At 41.2% G+C, this 19,505-nt stretch overlaps 1 protein-coding gene across 1 annotated transcript in view; it reads left to right on the top strand.

The window, feature by feature from the left end:
• GALNTL6 (polypeptide N-acetylgalactosaminyltransferase like 6) overlaps positions 1-17,078 on the top strand; it is a gene marked incomplete at both ends in the record, with an annotated part of 964,759 nt that extends 947,681 nt beyond the window's left edge. Inside the window, 2 exons of the mRNA XM_079773123.1 lie at positions 664-813; positions 16,911-17,078. Coding sequence (XP_079629249.1) covers positions 664-813; positions 16,911-17,078 — 318 coding nt within the window. The remainder of the gene's footprint in view (positions 1-663; positions 814-16,910) is intronic.
• Between the last annotated feature and the right edge of the window lie 2,427 nt (positions 17,079-19,505).

Below are 19,505 nucleotides of genomic sequence, written 5' to 3'. Positions count from 1 at the left end.
TACTCACCACACCCAGGACATTAATTTGCCTATTCTTTACTTCATCAAGCTTAGCTTTCATTTAAACCAATTTTTTTAAAAATTGCTAACATTAATCCAGTTCAATTCTACTCCTATGTTGTTGTTTTCCAGTGAGGCTGCTCATTTAGGCTGACTGTGGCATTTTATCCAACTGAAGAATGTGAAGAGCTTGATTAAGGAGTTCTTCCTCTCCCCCTGTCTCCACACCCTCCTCTGTTATTTTTCTGGTACCTAACTGGACACTCCTCATTTGCATTTTTGGCACCCTCAGCCAAAGGTGCAGCTTTACTGCCATGCACTTTAAATTACACTAGAGGCCCTATGCATGAAAATTGTGCCAGAGTAGGCCTTCCTTTCCCTGGCTGCCAGCACTGGCTTCCCTCTGGCACCCGGGACCTGGGCTTCCCTGAGGCTATAGGCAGGCACCAAGGACCGGGCTTCCTCGGGAAGGTCATCCTGAAGGACATCTGGTCTAATTAGCATATTATGCTTTTTTATATAGGATTCCTTTTTCCACACCTCTATGATGCGAAGACTTAGTTCTTTCTTGTAAGTCACAAAACAGATCTCATTGCTTCCCCTGCTCTCGAATGTCTCCAAATGAAACTCACTGCAGCTTTTCTGCTGTTGTTGCTTCGTTAGCTCTTTACTTTCGGATGGAGAGAAGACATTCGACCTGGTGAGCCGCTGCACACCCGCAAGTTCTGCTTCGACGCGATCTCACACAGCAGCCCGGTCACTCTCTATGACTGTCACGGCATGAAGGGGAACCAGCTCTGGGGCTACCGGAAGGTAAGAACTCATGGCGGGCATTCCCAAACTGCCAGGCTAAAGGTCTTCTCACTCAGTGTTTTCTTTTAAAACACACGGATGGAAACTGCTACCCAGACATGTGTACACGTGTTTGACTCACATGCTTGGAGACCACCAGCAAAGATGAGGGCAAAGATAGAGTGTGTTGGAAGCAGCATGCTTTTGGCTTTATTTGTGATGCCTACACCCATCACAACCAGTTATGACTGAAAAAATGGCTTTGAACCTGAACACTAGCACCACAAGGGAGGGATGAGTCATATCCCAGACAATTCTCAAACGGAGGGACCACAAACCCAATAACACATGAACATAGGTATACTTTTTAAGAGCCCTAATTCTCACGCGTGTGCGTGCACACACACACACACACACACACACAGAGATTAATGCATCTATTCATTTATTATATATCTCAGGCTCCTTTGCTTGGGAGCTATCTGGGTTATGACAAGTACATTTACACAAATAAGTAGACATTTATGTAGATGTAATTGTGGCATGCACCCCTTATACAGAAAGGGGCCCATTTGAAATTTCGGCCAAAATCCTGACCAAGTAAAGCAAGGAGAACTTATTTGTGGAATTTAAAAGTCTAAAGAATAATGCAGTTAACATTTAATGATAGGGAAAAGTTCAAAACAAATATAAAAATCACATCTTATTGAATTTTAAATGAAGAGCAATTTTTATTATAAATATTATATAATTCTTTAAAATTCTGTGGTTTTTAAGGCAGGACTCAGCTTCCAATTAGCAAATACCTCATAAACACTATTCTGCTCCTCAAGTTTGCACAACTGCTGGAGGCCCTCACAGCCAGGTAGGAGCTGCCCTGTGTTTGCCTGTTACACTCTGCATAATTCAACCTTTCCCTGACTATAAGAAAAATGTCAGACCAGCCCCTTTAATCATGAGCTTTGGCCATCCTGTGGCTGAGGTAACACCTGTATCCCCTGAAATTACAGAAAGTAAGAGGGGAAAACCTGAAGAGAATCGATGTGGGGGCCCACTGGTTTTGATACCTATTCACTCACGTAATAAGCTCTCTGGTACTTACACTCACAACATTATACCCTCCATAATATCTGGCAGATTATGGTTATGTGTTCAGAACACTATGAAATGCCCGTTGTTATATCCTTCTACAAAACAATTTAAAATCAAAAGCGCTAACGAGAATATGGCATCAGATAGAATACGGGGAATTACTACAATAGGAGAATCTCACAGCTTCCCTTATGGAATTCATCATACATGATTAATCTTGTCAAACCCTCCTGCTATTCAAAACATCCAGCCTGTGTGTGGTGCAATAAGGAAGGTTTTTGTTTTGGTTTGGTTGTTTTTATGGCTATAGACTGACCTTTAAGATGTTACTTTCTGGGCGCATCAGTGAAATACCTGATTCACCATTTGCCTAGCGTCCTGGAGGTCCCTAATAACAGCCCACTTCTCATTATTGTGCATTTATAGCGCAAGAGACAGAACACTCAATAATGCGCAGTTAAGCCCAGAAAAGATGGTTGTTTTCATTAGCGAGCTTACAGGGGCTTACAGATGGATAAGACCAGCTAATACATGTGCATGCGGAGCTCCTGGGGAGAGAAAAATGGCTGCGGTGATTTCAAGAGGTAACTTACAGCTTTATCACTTTAAAACCTTTCCGGGATCCTCAGGGACCAGTGAGAGGGAACCATCAGAAGCAATTGCTCTGTGGCTCTTTTCTCAGATCTTCTTGTAGCTGTTTGCCTTGCATTGCTTAGCAAAAGGTTACACTTGCTGTGTATTTATATAACAAGCAAGGTATTTATACATAATCAGAAACATGCCAGAGGCTCGAAATGGAAAGCTTCTGAAATATCTCATCTTAGTGGATGACTCAGGCCTATTCAAATGTACCTTTTTTAGAAAATTCCTCTTGTCTATTTCAAGGGCTACTCCCAAGGCATTCAGAGAGAAACCATGAAGAGAGAAGTCTCTGGGGTTCTACCTTGTGTGTTTAGATTCGTTACTTGGCCCTGGCACTTTCAGATGGATTAGCAATATTATGAGTCAGCTTTGGCGCTGCCCCTTTTTTATTAGCATAATCATGATTAATAGGATCCCAAAGACCCTACTAATTGCCTAAAGCCGTGGTCGGCAAACTGCGGCTCGCGAGCCACATGCGGCTCTTTGGCCCCTTGAGTGTGGCTCTTCCACAAAATACCACAGCCTGGGCGAGTCTATTTTTAAGAAGTGGAGTTAGAAGAAGTTTAAGTTTAAAAAATTTGGCTCTCAAAAGAAATTTCAATCGTTGTACTGTTGATATTTGGCTCTGTTGACTATTGAGTTTGCCGACCACTGGGCTAGTGCATTACACATTCCCTCAAACCTTACAACCATCTAGGCACTGTCAGGTGTAACTCCTGGATCCTAGCACATCTGTGGCAGAGCCAGCATTCAGGTGCAGGTGTGTCTAGCTTTAGACTCTCTCCTCTTTCCTCTGCTGTACTCTTTTAAGAAATCAAATCAATGGTGGGAGAGTTCCCATGCCTGATGGATTCGGCACTGCACATAGCAGCCAACCCCATTCTGGGCCACATGGAGATTCTTGGAGAGGGAAGGTGGCCAGAAGCTACCTGCCTTGAGTGGGTGAAGGTTGTTGTCAGGCCCCACTTTCTGACACGTCAGCAGCCATCAGCTCTCAGTTGTTCTTGTTTATTCAGGAAGATTTTTTTTCCAGCTTTATTGAGATATAATTGACCTAAAACATGGTATGCATTCAAGGTGTACAACATCATGATTTGATATATGTACATACTGCAAAATGATCATCCCCGTAAGTTTAGTTAACACATCCATCACCGTGCATAGTTACAAATGTGTTCTTCTTGTGATGAGAACTTTAAAGATCTACTCTCTTAGCAACTTTCAGGTATACGATACAGTACTGTTAACCATAGTCACCATGCTGTACATTATAGCATCAGAACTTATTCATCTTATAACTGGGAGTTTGTACGTTTTGATCACCTTTACCCATTCCCCTTAGCTTGCAGCTTTTTCTAGATGTGGGTCTTTGCTACCACACACACACAAAGAAGGGGATCCCTATGCTGTGATCTTGTGATTCGGTTCGGTTGCACAATTGTGACCAACAATAGCAGGTACCCCCAGGATAAGAAATCCCATTCTTGGTTTTCTTTTACCAGCAGGGGGACCTCTGTTACAAGAACAGGAATTGTTGAAGTGACCTCAGTAAAAATAGTTAAATCACCCATCAACATCCAAAACAAGAAACTGTCTCTCTCTTCTTCAACCCCTACATCTAATTGGTCACTAAGACTTGTCAATACCCGCCCCTGGTCAATATCTGCAAAATCCATCCTCTCTTTGCCAGTTCCACAGCCCCTGCCCTAGTTGCAGTCCTTCACATCTTACCCCTGGATAAGTAAAATAGCTACCCTAAGGGTACCCCGCTTCCTGTCCTTTCCCCCTCTGACCCTTCTTCCATCCTGAAGTCAGAGGGAGTTTCTAAAATATCCAGACATTGCATTCTTGTGTTTTACAACTTGACCTGGTTTTGTATTGAATAGAAAATAAAGTGCCTTCACCTCCCAATTCTTATCCAAACCCTTCACAATCTGGTAAACGTAACGGCTGCACTTTTCACCTTGAAAATAGCGGTGAGGTATATCCCAATATACTGTATAACTATAGCAATCTATCCTAAGTAACTCTTGTTATGCCCCCTGCAAATTCAGAGCTATAACCCATATCCTTTTCTTTTTAATTAAGCATTATTATTGGGTTTCCTATATTTATCCCTATGGCTTATCTTGGAGATAGCCCCAAGATCTTGATAAGAAGTGGGGAAGTAATATGGGGAAGGTACGGGAGTCAACAAAGAGTACATTATCAAGGAAGTTACCACTGTGGGTACTAGAGCTCAGCCTACTGACAATCTCTGGAAATGATATGAAATACACATCAGAGAGCAAGGAAGTTGGGGTATTTATACACCACTCCACTTGGTCTGTGGTTAGGATTGCTCCTGGGTAGGGATGGTTTATTCTCTGCTACCTCTGGGCTACTGCTCTCACAGCCAGAACTATTCTTAAGCCCAGAGAAAGCCCTTAGGAAGGCACATGCATCAGCCACCTGCTGGAATGCACTGACGTGGTGAGGCCTAAAGAGCCATGGGCCGGTACAGGTACTGCATGAAAATCTAGTTGCTCCACAGTCCGTGCCAACGCCTGGCACAGTCTATTTCTTTTTCAGTTCCTCTTTTCATTCTGTGGTTATGGACTGCTATCACGTTTGTTAGCTGTTTTAGATATCATATTTGTGAAGGATGTGAGCCTTTTGGTCATTTTTAACATTGGTTGTCTGGCTTTTTTTACATATTTTTTGGAGGATACATACATACATACATGTTCTTTGTTGGATGTATGCATTGGAAATATCTTATTCTGATCTCTGTCTTCCCTTTTCTTTCTTGTGGGGTATCTTGATGAAGAGCTATTCTTTATGGTTAGTGCTTTCTGTGTCCTGTTTAGGAAATCTTTGCCCACACAACAGTCATGAAGATAGACATTTAAGTTGTCTTTGGAATCTTTATTGTTTGATTTTCAACACTCTGGTATATAATTCCATGAAACATTGTTATGTGTATGATGTAAAAGGGGATTGATTTTTCTCATATTTATATCCAATTGCTCTATCACCATTTATTATCTTTAAAGACCATTTTTTCCCACTACATGGGAGTGGTACCTTTGTCATAAGTCAAGGGGCCTTATATACATGGGTCTGTTTATGAATCCTCAAGTTTTTACCATCAACTAAAAGTCTTAGCCATACAGAAAGTAAACTAGTAGTAATAAACTAACTTAATCTAATAAGAGGTATATCCAAAAACCCACAACAACCATCACTTTTAGTGATGAAATGTTAAAATTTTCCTCCAGAGTTCAGAGATAAAATATGATGTCTGCTATCATCACTTTTATTTATCACTAGAGGCCCGGTGCACAAAATTCATGCATGGGGGGGTGGTCCCCTCAGCCCAGCCTGCACCCTCTCCAATCTGGGACCCCTAAGAGGATGTCCGACTGCCGGTTTAGGCCCGATCCCCTAAACCGGCAGTCAGACATCCTTCTCACAATCCTGGTCCGCTGGCTCCTAACTGCTCACCTGCCTGCCTGCCTGGTCACCCCTAACTGCCCCCCACTGCTGGCCTGATCACTCCTCATTGCCTCTGAGTGCCAGCCTGATTGCCCCTAACTGCCCCCCCTGCTGGCCTGGTTGCCCCCAATAGCCCCCCCCCGCTGGCCTAATTGCCCCTAACTGCCCCCCCTGCCAACCTGGTAGTCCCTAACTGCCCCCCGCACCGGCCTGGTCACCTCTTACTGCCCCCCTTGCTGTCCTGGTCGCCCCCAACTGCCCCCCTCTGCTGGCCTGGTCACCCCTAACTGCCCCCCTGCCAGACAATGCATACATTGCCCCCAACTCCCCCCCCCATGGCCTGGTCATCCCTAACTGCCCCCCCCCCCCGCACCAGCCTGGTAGCCTTTTACTGCCCCCCTCTGCTGGCCTGGTCGCCCCTAACTGGCCTCCTGCTGGCCTGATTGCCCCCAACTGCCTCCCCTGCTGTCCTGGTCATCCCTCACTAACCCCACCGGCCTGGTCACCCCACGCAGCCTGCTGTTCAGTTGTTTGGTCGTCCCTCACTAACCCCCTGCCAGCCTGGTCGCCCACACAGCCTGCTTGTTCAGTTGTTTGGTCATCCCTCACTAACCCTCCTGCTGGTCTGGTCCTAGGCAGCCATCTTGTGAGGGTGTGATGGTCAATTTGCATATTACCTCTGTATTATATAGGATTGTACAGGATAGCCTACCTAGAGCAATCAGTCTAGATAAAGAAAATAAAAAGAGTTGGAAATAAAGATATTCAACACTATTCACAGATGACATAATTGATATATAAAAAATCCAAAAGATTATACATTTAAACTAGTAAAATTAATAAGTACATTTAACATAGTCATGCAAATAAAATAAATATAAGAAAATCAATTCTATGTACTAGCAGCAAAAAATATAAAATGAAATTAAAAAATGATTTTATTTGATCACCATGAAAAGCATCAAATAACTAGGAATAAATCTCACAACACATGTGCAAGACCTTTACACAGAGACATCACTAAGAGAAAATTTAAAAAATATATAGGAATCTATCAAGGATAATAAGACATCATTGTAAAGATATCAGTTCTCACATGGGTGTTTAGATTTAATGCAAAAAAAAAATATCACATTCCAGCAAGTTTATTTGTGGAAATTGATCAACTGATTCTGAAATGTATATGGAAATGAAAGGGCCAACATAGCCAATAAAATGTTAAGGAAGAAAAAGAACAGAATTAAACACTATGAAAGCACCAGGGATTGAGACGTGTAAAAGTACATTTCTAAAGGCAGCGTGTTATTGGCATGAGGATAGACTGAGACCTGGGTGTTGGTATTTTTTAAAAGTTCTAAAAATGTTCTGATGGGCAATCAGATGGAGAAGCATTTTTCTAGCTCTAATTTTTACCTGCTTTCTTTACTCCTGTTGGGGTTGGCCCTCCCACTTGTATTCCTATACCATTGTGTTCCCTTCTGTGTACCTGTAACATTGTATTATGCCTGGTCAGTCTTCCCTTATAGATGTTAACTACATAAGGGCAGAAACTTTTTCTTGTATATCAATATGGCCTGCCTAATATCTAATATGTAGAGAAGTTCCTAAATAAGCATTCTTTAAATGGCTTAAATAACCATTGAGTTCAATTATTGAAATAATCCCCTCTTTCATGAACCCCAAGCTACGCGGATAAAACTTTACACATCTCTGTGTCTCCGAATCACATACACAGCCTCCCCAAAGACCGAAAGTAAAAGATTTATTTTACTTGCTCTCTGACGTGTTCTTATAGTTTAACTTCCATAAAAAAGGGCTTTAAAATAACATTAAACAAGAAATACAAATAAGAAAGTACCTTTCAGACTGAGATGATAAGAGTGCAACAATCACATTGGCTTAAAAAGTGAGTGGGTGGAATTTGTGGCATGTGCCTGCATTTGACTGTTTATTGTAGCTTATGATGTAAGCCAGGGCTTTGGCCTCTCTGCTCATAAAATCCTTCTGGTCTACAAAGATACCAGATGGAAGGCCACAAAGTTGTTATTTTTTAATCATTCTGGTTAGCTATTGATTTAGGACCAAAAATGAGGAAAGTGTACACAAAGAGTTTAATTAAAAGGTGTGTAATTCAACTTTGGTTCTGATACATAAAGCCCTGCTACAAAATCCTGGACTTGTGGTCATACTGAGGCAGTCGCACTATCCCAGGTCAGCCCACTCATTCCTGGACAGTCTCAAGTATTAGCAAGTTCTTCCCTGGCCTTCAGTACTGCACAGATTAAATTTCATCCATCTTGCTCAAGTCAGATCCCAAAGGTTTGAACAATGTTTGCCTGATCTTTACTCTTTACTTCTGACTTAATGGCCCAATTTCTTGCCACTGCTCTTCATATGGGTCTACCTCAATCAGCCTCCTAGACATTCACTCCTAACATACTCTGATAGTCCCAGAGAGGTTGATAACCACAGAATATGTTTCTAGCAACCTTTGTTATGAGCTTGTAGTACCCTTTTGTTATGAGCAATATATTTGTTAATTTAGCTTGAGTTGGTTAATTTTTCTGTCTTAACTTTACATATACTTGACTTCTTAATGAGGTCTCAGTATAAAAATAACCCACAGTCTTTCTTCTTATTTTGCTGCACAGACACATCTCTGCAGTGTTATACCTATATAGTTAATCTTTTATACTTGTGCGGTTATCCATTTGTTTCTATTAAATTCTATCTCACCAGATTTCATCTAACCTAGATTTTGACTCTTTGATCAAATTTATGAGCAATTGAACTATTTTTTGTTTTCATCACAGCATGCATTCATGCCTTCATCTACGATATTGACCCCAATACATAAGAACTGAGTCCTCTAGCATGCGGTAGAGGTGACATTGACCCATTAATGAGCATCATTTGGATGAAGGTCCTCAACCCCAAGATACAAATTCACCTAATAGCAATATCTTATAGCCCACATTTCTCCAGCTTGCCCTGAAGAACACAAAAGTGGACTTTTCAAACATCTTCCTGAAAACCATCCGTACAATGTCTACATCAGACCCATATTTGCAACAGGAGACTTCGGTCATTGTACCCTAAGAAAGTATGATTTTTAATTCAAATGGATGTTTCAACCACCTTGTCAAAGAAGAGGAAAGATAACTCCCAGGAGAGGGATGTACTCACCCTGGCACTGAAGCTACCTTCTTAATAAATAGTAGTATCTCCCAATTCTGTTTTCATCTGTATGTCTAATCTCTCTGAAGTCACTTAGTTGTCACAACCTTTTAACTTTTGCCATTTCTGGGTAACTTTGCAATATCCTTACTGGTTACCGTTTCACCCAACATGACTAACTGCCACTCTCTGGTCACTCAGAAGAAAAAAGGGCCCCATCACAGACCATCTCAGGCTCTAACATAAGGATAAAGGCTCCCTGAATTGAATCCCTGCCAAGATCTGGACTGACAAACCAAAGAGTCCTAGTAATGGGAACTATGAAAAAATTAAATTGGCTTGCTGATTAGAACAACTTCTCCCTACTGAGCAGGTATGGGGTTGGAGCAGTGCCACTAGTTGGCTCAGGCAAGAGGGGGAATGAAGTAACTCAGAGACTAAGAGCACAGGCTCTGGTTCCTGGGGGAGCTGAGATTTGCATTCTGGTTCTACCTTGGGTACTACTAATTCTGGGATCTTGGGAAACTTTCTTACTATGTGCTTCCTTTTCCTCATTTGAAAATGGAGATAATAGTTTCTACCTTAGAAGATGACTGTAATGGCTAAATAAAATTAAAATGCACCTAAGACATGGTACTTAATCAGAGTTCATTTAAAGTTAGCTATTACTCTTCCATATGCTCAACAAAACTATCTTCTAATTTGATTTTAGCTGTCCAAGTTTACATACAGGAAAAGATGGGCTAGTTAGTCATATTTCTATACTGTATATTTCTGTACTGTTTTAGCTATAGCTAAATATCAGAATGTAAATTCGATGAGACCAGGGATTTTTCTCTGCTTTTTTTCATGCAGAACCTAAAACAGTGCTTGCCACATAGAAGTACTTAATTAGCATTTGTAGAATGAATAAAGAAATGAACATAGCTCCCATTTTCCACATTCACTATCTCTTCAGATTGCTTTTGTGGTTTAGGTAGATAAAATAAGAAAACCTGGGTAGAACATTTAGCACTGCCAGAGACAGATACATATTCAATAAATAGCAGCTATTACGATGTTTACATGACTCCCACAAGTTCACTGAGGGGAGATAAAAAGCTATGGACAGATAAAAACAAGCTACAGAACAAATAGGTTTTCTCTACTCTGGGGACTTTCAGTCTCGTGGGGAAGCAGAACAAAATAATTCAATAAATTAAGTGTATAGGACAATATGAAAATACAAAACACTGGGTTTTACCCATGTCAGAGAGGTAAGCAAGGCTTCTCTGGCAAATTAACTTTTCAGTGGAGACATAAAAGATGAGTAGGAATCCTAAGTAAAGAAAGTGATAGAGAAAAAAATCCCAGATACAAGGATCGGCTTGTGCAAAGGCCCTGAGGTAGACAAGATTTGGGTTTTCTTGGAAGAACAGAGAGAAGCCAGTTGAAAGGTAAGAGTGTGAGGGAAAATTTAAGCTATACAGCCAGACATCTGGCCAGGGGCAGGGCCATACAAGACCTTATAGGCCAGGCTAAGAATTTAGCTATGAAACCAGGAAGTCTTTGAATGATCTGAGAGACATTCAAATTATTCTGGCTGCTCTAAGGAGAACTGAGGATGTATTCAGGCCTGTAGCCCAGAAGAGCAAGTGACAGGAGCAGAAGGAGGCGTTGGAGGTCTGCCATGGCTGACACTGCCTCAGCGCACACATCCAGGGGCTCTGTCAGGACATTAAGAAACATTATTTCTGATTGGCCAAATTAGCCACTGATGCAAGACCAATTTTCTCCTCCTGTGAGGAATTCTACCTGTCAAAGAAAAAAATGGAAATGATAGACCGTAAGGCTGCCTTTTCCTTGTTATGCCTATCAAGGGGTTATTTGCATTTTCCCAGATGCCAAAAGTAAAAATAGGCAGACAAAACCTACCTCATCTGTCTTTCTTCCAGAACTCACAGGATATTCACATATCAACCTTGTCCTTTTCCACAGCACCAGGCTGTAGGAGGGCATATATTTTTATTCCTTATCTCATCCCACTTTCCTCCTCTCCACCCCATTCATTTTGTAGATAGAAAACCTAAATCCCTGACCGCTAAGTGACCATCAAGGATTATTGTCAGAGATAAAGCTGGGATTAAAAACTAGTCTCATAATTCCAAACCTTCGTTCTCTCATATTCATATTAGACACAAAAGGCATTGGACCTAATGAGTTCTCTCTCACAAAAGCATTCTGTTTCGATGTATGGTACATGGAAATGAATGGTCAATAGGAGTGAGTATTTCAATTCTTCCCCTTTACATAGAGGAGTATCAAGTACACTTACTGGGCTGCTTACTGATTATCTAAACCTGGATGTTCCAGAAATGTCTCAAACTCATTACACCTCAAACAAAAATCATCATCATTCCCACCCCCATTCCTGTTCCTTTTTCTGCATTTCTTACCTCAAAACTGCTTTTCCTCCAGGCATCCACTGATTCCCTCTACCCTAACCCCCACATCCCATTAATCAGACGGCCCCATATGTTACTTCTCAAATATCTCTCACATCATTTCTTGGACACTTCCAACTCATCCCCCATTGCTTTTTGCTTTTGCCTAAGCTTAAATCCTGATGATGGCAGCAGCCACCAACTGTTCTCTTGGCTAGAGTCCAATGTCTTCCTCCCCCCCCCCCCCTCCATTCTCCTCTCTGCTACTAGCACAACCCACCCAAAATAGGAATCCTGTAGCTCTACTGTTTTAAATCCTCCAATAACTACCCCCCAACAGTTGCATGAACAACCAAGGCTTAGCATTGTACCCCACTCTCTTCGTGATCACTCTTCATGATATCATAGTCCGGAACTCTCCACCTTGCACCTTGTGCTCAGCCGTACCAAATAACCCACTGGTCCTCCACAGCACATAACCTAGCCCTCCATTAACTCTGACATCATCTCCTACCACTCTTCTTCACTCTGGCCTCCTTGCTGTTTCTCTAACCCACCATAGTGCATTCTTGCTTAGCATTTTTGCACTGGCTGTTCCCTCTGTCTGGAACCCTCTTCCCCCACATATTTGCATGGCTAATCCTTTCACCTTTTTCAAGGCCACCCAAATGTTACCTTCTCAATGAGGTTTATCCTTGCCACCTATTTATTTTTTAATATATTTTTATTGATTTCAGAGAGGAAGGGAGAGGGAGAAAGAGATAGAAACATCAATGATGAGAATCATTGATCGGCTGCCTCTTGCACGCCCCCTACTGGGGATCGAGCCCACAACCTGGGCATATGCCCTTGACCAGAATCAAACCCGGGACCCTTCAGTCTGCAGGCCAACGCTCTATCCACTGAGCCAAACCAACTAAGGCACCCTTACCACCTATTTAAATTTACACACTGGTTATATATTTTACCTATTATGCTCATCATTTGCAATATTGTCAGCGCCCCAATACCCCACCTTAACCCCTCCCTCTAACATGTAAGTTTCAGAAGGCAGAGAATTTTTGTCTTCTTAAGTTTATTGATAAATTTTAACCACCCAAAACAGTACCTGATAAATAGTAGGTTTCAAATGAATTTTTGTTGAATAAATTGAATGCATAGATGTACATGTTATTTCACATTTCTCTTTTCACATGTTCTTCTCTATGTCGGAAATACCCTAATCCATTCTATTCCCCGAAGTCTACAATCTTATTGATACTTTTTTTTACTTCAAACATTTCTTGTTTACCTATTGGTTTCCCCAACTTCTTGGGTCAGGAGAATACATCTTATCTTTCTATGCCTATCTCCTAACACATACCAGAAAATAATAGGCACTTAATAAGTATTTGTTGAACTCAACTGATCTGAATAATGTCGTATTTCAAGAAAAGGGCCTAAATGCATAGATCACATACAAACTGACCAAATTACACAGAAGAGCTCATTCTAGAACCATCAATGACCTTTATCCCATAAGTTCTTTTGCTTAACACAGAAGGCACTGGTTTATCAAGTTGGATAACTGGTTGAGGCAGATCTTAATGTTTGCAAATTTTATTTTGCCAGGGCTTCAGAAATTGTAATTAGGTCTTGAATAGCTAGTCTCAGACCAGATGGTTAGCACATTCTGATTTTTAGAATTGGGGAATGCTCCTTGGCTAAAAATAAATTAAGAGAACTGGAGAATGGAATCACCATCACTTAGTTATTTATTACATGTAGGACATTGTGCCAATGAGTTTACATATATCAACTCTTATCCTTCCAACAAATTTGTGAAATAGATATCATGTCTGTATTTTACAGATGAGGAAGCTGAGGTTCAGAGAATTGAATAGTTGTCCAAAATCACACAACAAGTAAGAGGCATGACTGGAATTTGACCCAAATGCCCCGTGGAACAAAATCCCAGCCCTTTACTAGGTTGCTTCCCCTCCCACAGTGTGGGAGTTTTAGTCTCAGACTCATCTTCCTATGCATTATGAACTTACCCACCTGTTTTATTGTCTTTGCATCGGTGGTGTCCGGTTCTTTTATTCATCTGAACACAGTGTGGAATGTTTCCTACAATGTACTCATTCTTTCAAAGTTCAGACCCTACGGAAGTATGAAATGTAATAAAACTTAATGCTGGCCTGCAAATGCCACCAAGTCTGACACAGAAGCCAACGAAATCGCAGGCTTGCTTGGAAGAGGTACCCCTTTCAAATGAGCTACCTGAAAAATCCCACCCACCCTTTTCACAACGGGGACTGACTGACCTGCTTTGATTCTGAAGGGCAGGTCTGTAAACCTGGACATTTCCTGCTCAAGAATTTCTAATTTCTTAGCAAAAACAAAAACAACTAAAAGCAAGGGAGGAAGCAGTCAGGGAAGGTGGAAGGAGCACGGGAGAGGAAGTTTGTTGCAATTACATTTTGAACAGCGAGGTATATGCTACGACCGTCCCCTGGGACTGACCAAAGAACAGCCCAGTTTTTTAAAGCCCTTTAAGGAGGATTTTTATGAATGACAGACTTGCCAAAGCACTGAGAAGCCTATTCCAAAGAAAAAACTGTATTCAGTTTGGTTACAGCCATCTGTCGTCATGACCGAGGCCATGAAGGGTAGAGGAGTAAAAAGCTGTCATAGAGCAAGAGACCATATTCGCCAACGACTGCTCAACCCACTGACTTAATTCCAGCCAGGGAAAGCATCAGTAAAGACATTTAATAATCGCAAAGCTTAGCTGAGTAGAAACATAAAGATGACAGTTATGTAGCCCCCAAGGTCAAACATGGACAATGCATGCTGTGAGGCAGTCTGAAGATGCTTCCAGAAGCTTGACCTCTAGGACCTACTGGATACTCCAAAGACAAGGGTGAGCTGAACTCGGTCTATAACCAGCGAGCCATCAATCTGTTGGTCCACTGCTTATGTTGATAGTCTCTGGTTTGATGTCCCGTCATTTGTCTCTGTCATGATTGACCTTTGCAATAAAATGTACATCATTCCATTTGATGGCTCGGAGAGGCCTTAGAGTTTGATCTTATCCACACCCCCTTCCCCCATTTTACTGATGAAGTTTCTCAGACATAGATAGATTTAGGGAATTCAACTTCTTTTCAACTTTCATGAGAACATGAAGTGCATTAGCAGGAAACATATTCAGGATTTTCCAGGGTAGTGCTGAATTTGCATATCCTTCCTGGTTGGCCCCATGTGTATACCTGTATTTGTCATAGCATGTGTTCCAATTTGAGATTTGGAAAAATATGATCACCTTATGGCTCAGAAAATAAAATCTTCATAAAATCTAGTTTGGCTTGTGCATCCACGCTGAGGTGCACAAACCGGTAAAGGAAAGAGGAAAAAAAAAACAGGTACTTTTTAAAGCTTTCATGGAAATACGTGTTTTGGGGGAGAAACTGCAAACATATGGAGGTCCTCACTTGAGCTATTGATAAAGGTGACAATAGGAAGAAATACAGCTAGTTGGGGGCAGGTAGTACTTATACCTGGAATGGAGTGAATTAGAATTTAGCAGGTCCATAGAATTAATTTTCATGCATTTTAACAGCTTAAGAATGCTCTGTGAAAAACAGATCTAAATACATTACCCCCAAGCAGCTAATCTGGAAAGAGACTGAGCATGAGAGATGCTGGGAAGGATGAAAGCAAGGGGATGAAGGAGACTGCTGCCCAGGGAGCTACCGGCTGTCAGAAGGGATCTGTGATGGCAAGGATGGACCCCAAGAGCGAGGGATGTGGGGTGAGCTGCAGGGCACTCTCCTTCCTCCTAGAATCTGCTCCCTCCACTCAAAGTAGGAGACAGTTCCTCAGAGCCTCCCCTGAAGTCAAACAGCAGCCCAGTTGGGGGGAGGGGGGGCGTGGGGGGAGGGGTTGTAAGGAGGCCTCAGGAGCGTTCTTTCTGTAAGAAAAGTAAAATTCACAGTAGACTCAGGAACCCATAAAGAGAACAGAAGAACGAGCCTTTGTACTAGGCACAGCTCTTTCTTTACACTGAAACTAGAAACATGAAAACTAAATTGCAGGCAGCTGCGTTTCTCCTTTCTTATTCTTCCTCCCTTCACTCGGTGCCTAACTATGCAAACATCCGGGCCCTAAAAGAACATCAAATATTGGTTGGTGGAGTCTTAACATCCAGGAGCAATCCAGCAATGTTTACACAGGGTGCCTGAGAAACTCTTAGATTCTAAAAGCATTGCAAGTCTAATATTCCCCAGTGAAAGAACACAGTCAGAGCCTCTAAACATTTCCTGAGGTAAATAAGACAACATTTGTTGACCCTCACATATAAGCAGTGATTTGGGGAGGATTTTACATGTTATTGGCACTTTTCTTTTTTAGCATAGACATTGTAAGAACAAAAGTGTTATTGCTACTTAAGAAAGGATCCTGTTCTCTTAGCATTAACTTCCTCTTTCTACTTGCACAATTAAAGGGGGTATGTGTTAATAAAGCCAGTCAGATAGTGAGTGTGCCCCGCTAGTACCTTTCATTCAGAGAGCTGTTACCTTTATCATGTACTTAGCAACCTTTTTTTTTTTTAAGTGAACACTGCCTCCTCCATTTTCCAGAAAGCAATGGAAATTGCACCACAGAAATGACAGTAAAGGGATTGAGAAGAGACTGAAGTTCAAGTGCTAACAAATTTGAGTTTGTACGTTGAGATATTGCCTATGTGTCTCTTATCCCCTTCCCCATATTCATTTTCTGATTAAGGCAACTGAGCACCTACCTCATTTTGGTTCCTGTTTCTTTTGTAGTTCCCCTTCCAGTTAAAGGCTCAGTACAAGGGCAGGAAAAATTCTGACTGTTCTAGTTGTGTGTATGTGTGTGTTTCTGTTTATAGACAAAATTATCATTTTTGTGTACATGCCTCTCCCCAAATAACTAGATTATTAACTACTTGATAAGCAACCTCACATGCTTACTATCTTCAAAACCCAAGCAAGAAGCAAAATGTCTACCACAGAGTAAAAAATGATGGACTGCTGTTTTTAAAAATATCACTGAATGAACGAATTCTTTGCTTCTGATTGAACCTGCTTGGAGGCCTTACTTAGTATGGATGGATCCCAGGAAACCATGTTCCATGTGCAACTCAAGCTGTTTTTGTTTGATTTGGGGACATAATCTATTTTTTACACTATGAGTATAAACTGAAATATAAACAGGGATATTTTGCTCCCTCTGTATATTTTGGGTTCTAACCATTCGCCATATATTATGTCAGTCGTTTCTTTCTGATCTCTCCAGGACAGAACATTATTCCATCCTGTGAGCAACAGCTGCATGGATTGCAACCCCGCAGAGAAGAAGATTTTCATGGCCAGATGTGACCCCCTATCTGAGACTCAGCAGTGGATTTTTGACCATATTAATATGACTGTTTTAGAAAAATTTAACCACCATGCCAGCTCCTAGAAAGAAAGAAGAAGGAGTGATTACCTCCAGATTCTAAAAAACTAAAATTTCTCCAGCACCGGGGTGGAAGGCATCAGGAATAACATTTCCTAGATCTAGGAAGCCTGGCTTAAGGACCCGTAAATGCCACGTCAAAGTAGGTTGTCCTGGAGAACTTCCTGCATCTGAAGAACTTGGCTGACAACCTCACCAGCTGCTTCTGAGAACTTGAGACTAGCCGTTCCCTTGCTGGCCAAGGGCGAAGATTATTTAGGGACGTTGCAAAACAACTGCTGAGTTAATAAATCCTAGCATTTCTCAGGTCAAATCCTGCAGTAGTGAGTAGCTATGAATGGATCCTATCATTCGGGCGGGAGGGGGGGTGGAAATGGAGTGCATGACTGCTCTGACAACCTGAAGATACCGCAGGTGTAGAACTAGCCACGCAGAACGATGAACGGGTGAGCTGGACTCTTTGGTGCCATTCTCTGACTAAGAAGGGGTTCAGCAGGTTTAACCCTTAAAAGTGCTGCAGATGATTTTAGAGTGCTCATACCATTCTGTTTTCTTGTTGTTGTTGTTTTTTTTAAATGACGGTGTGCTATGTAATGTAAGACTTAAATGACATCATGAAACGGACTTCCAATGTTCCCATTCTTGCACCGGCCATTTTCCTTCTCCAGCAGAAGTAACTTATTTTTCATAAAAGTTCATGCTCCATCCATCAGCTGAAGTTCGAACTCGGTGCCCTTGTATGAATCCACTTAAAAAACAAAATCAGAACACTATGCTCCCAGGTTACTCCAAAGAGAATGATTTCACAGAAGCAGCAAAACTATGTAAGGTTTAGGAGAGGGATTTCCTTAGGAAATCTATTTTTACTTTTCTATTATTTTTAGAATTCTAAAAGTCTGCTGTTTGTCCAGTCATAATTTTTATTAAGGAAGGGAATGGAGTGAGGTTGATGTAATTTGTTTAAGGAGATTCTTAAATCCAAATAAATTTACACTCCAAGTGACGTGTGACAGTGTCTCAGTTCGCTTCCATTCTGTTTGGTCAGCCCTCGGGGCGTAGAAGTGGTTTTATTTGTTTGGTTTTAGATATTTTTTGTTTTATGTCACTGATACTAATGACGTTTTTATTTTACTTGGAAGTGCACAGGAGGAATTTCCATTAATAAAATGCTCCTGACACTGTTTTCTGTAAATGGGACAATATTTCAGGGGTGAAGAAAGGAATGATTAAAAAGCTAAATGGAACATTTAATCCTTACGACAATTTTTTTTTTTTTTACTTTGCAATAATAATGGGAGCGGAAGAGGAATATATAGGGATCAAGATGGGTCTTTAGAGAAAAAAATTACGTTTATTTTACATTTCTCAAGTTTTTTTCAAGTAGAAAGAAGTGTTCATGGTGCTTTCATTATTTTCTCTTAATGTGGTCTCCTTGTTAAAATGTACACATCATCTTGAATATACAAGCAGTGAATTTTAGAATTGGGAAGACTCGGTCCAATCCCTTTGTTTTTATAGATCAGTGACATAAGCACAGAGAGGGTGGTCCTAATTCCTGGCAGGGCAGAGGGGTCTTCTGACCCTGCGTCCGTGCTTTTTCTCCTGCTCTGTGTTGCCTCACTCTGCTACCCGAGGCGGTTCTGATTATTACTCTGATTGAAGTTACAATTTCCCATCACTAGATGAAACATTACCCCTCCCTGGGGATGCCTACAAGAGCAGCATTCACACTCAGAAGCTTTACTATATGAAACCTCTTCTTGTAAATGTTCATGGTTTTGTTCTCTCCTCAAAATCTAATCAAAATGTCCAGTTAAACTGCCCTGCTAATAATTAGGGAAGAGCTATTTTGTTATCTTTACTGATTTTTCAAGCATTCTTTTGAAGAACTCTTCTTTTTAAACTGACAGATTTTTTTTTTTAGTAGGTCAAGAGATCTTGAAGGTTTGAAGATGCATAGTAGAGAAAATCAATAGTGAAAAATGAACCTGCGTACTGGGCAATTCAGAGAGTGAGGGAAGCTTTGTCTCAAGTGTTCAGAGAGCAATCTGGTTTTAGAAGTAGAAGTGCCTATAAAAATTCACATTATGTCATTAATCAGTTGACTGCTATTTACACGTCTACGCAAGCGCCAACACTGGGTCCTGCACCCTGGACAGCTGTATGTTAGATGTTCTAATCATGGGAAGCTAGCCATAGCATGTTGGACACTGTCCTCTGAGAAAGCCTGGATATTGCCTCATTTTAATGTAACCTGCAGGATCAACAAAGATTGGTTTCCTGATTATAGATAAACTACCTTTGAATCTAATCTCACCTTTGAGTCCAAAACATAATATAAAAAATTAAAACTAACAAAAAAAAAAACTTAAGAGAAGCTTGACACAATCAAAGCCAAAATTGAAACTTCAAACTGCCAAAAAATTGTTAAAT

Source organism: Cnephaeus nilssonii, assembly GCF_951640355.1.
Source record: "Cnephaeus nilssonii genome assembly, chromosome: 5".
In the NCBI taxonomy this organism is placed as follows: domain Eukaryota; kingdom Metazoa; phylum Chordata; class Mammalia; order Chiroptera; family Vespertilionidae; genus Cnephaeus; species Cnephaeus nilssonii.
The sequence above is the reverse complement of the archived record's forward strand: the minus strand, read 5'-3'. Positions and strand labels throughout refer to the sequence as shown.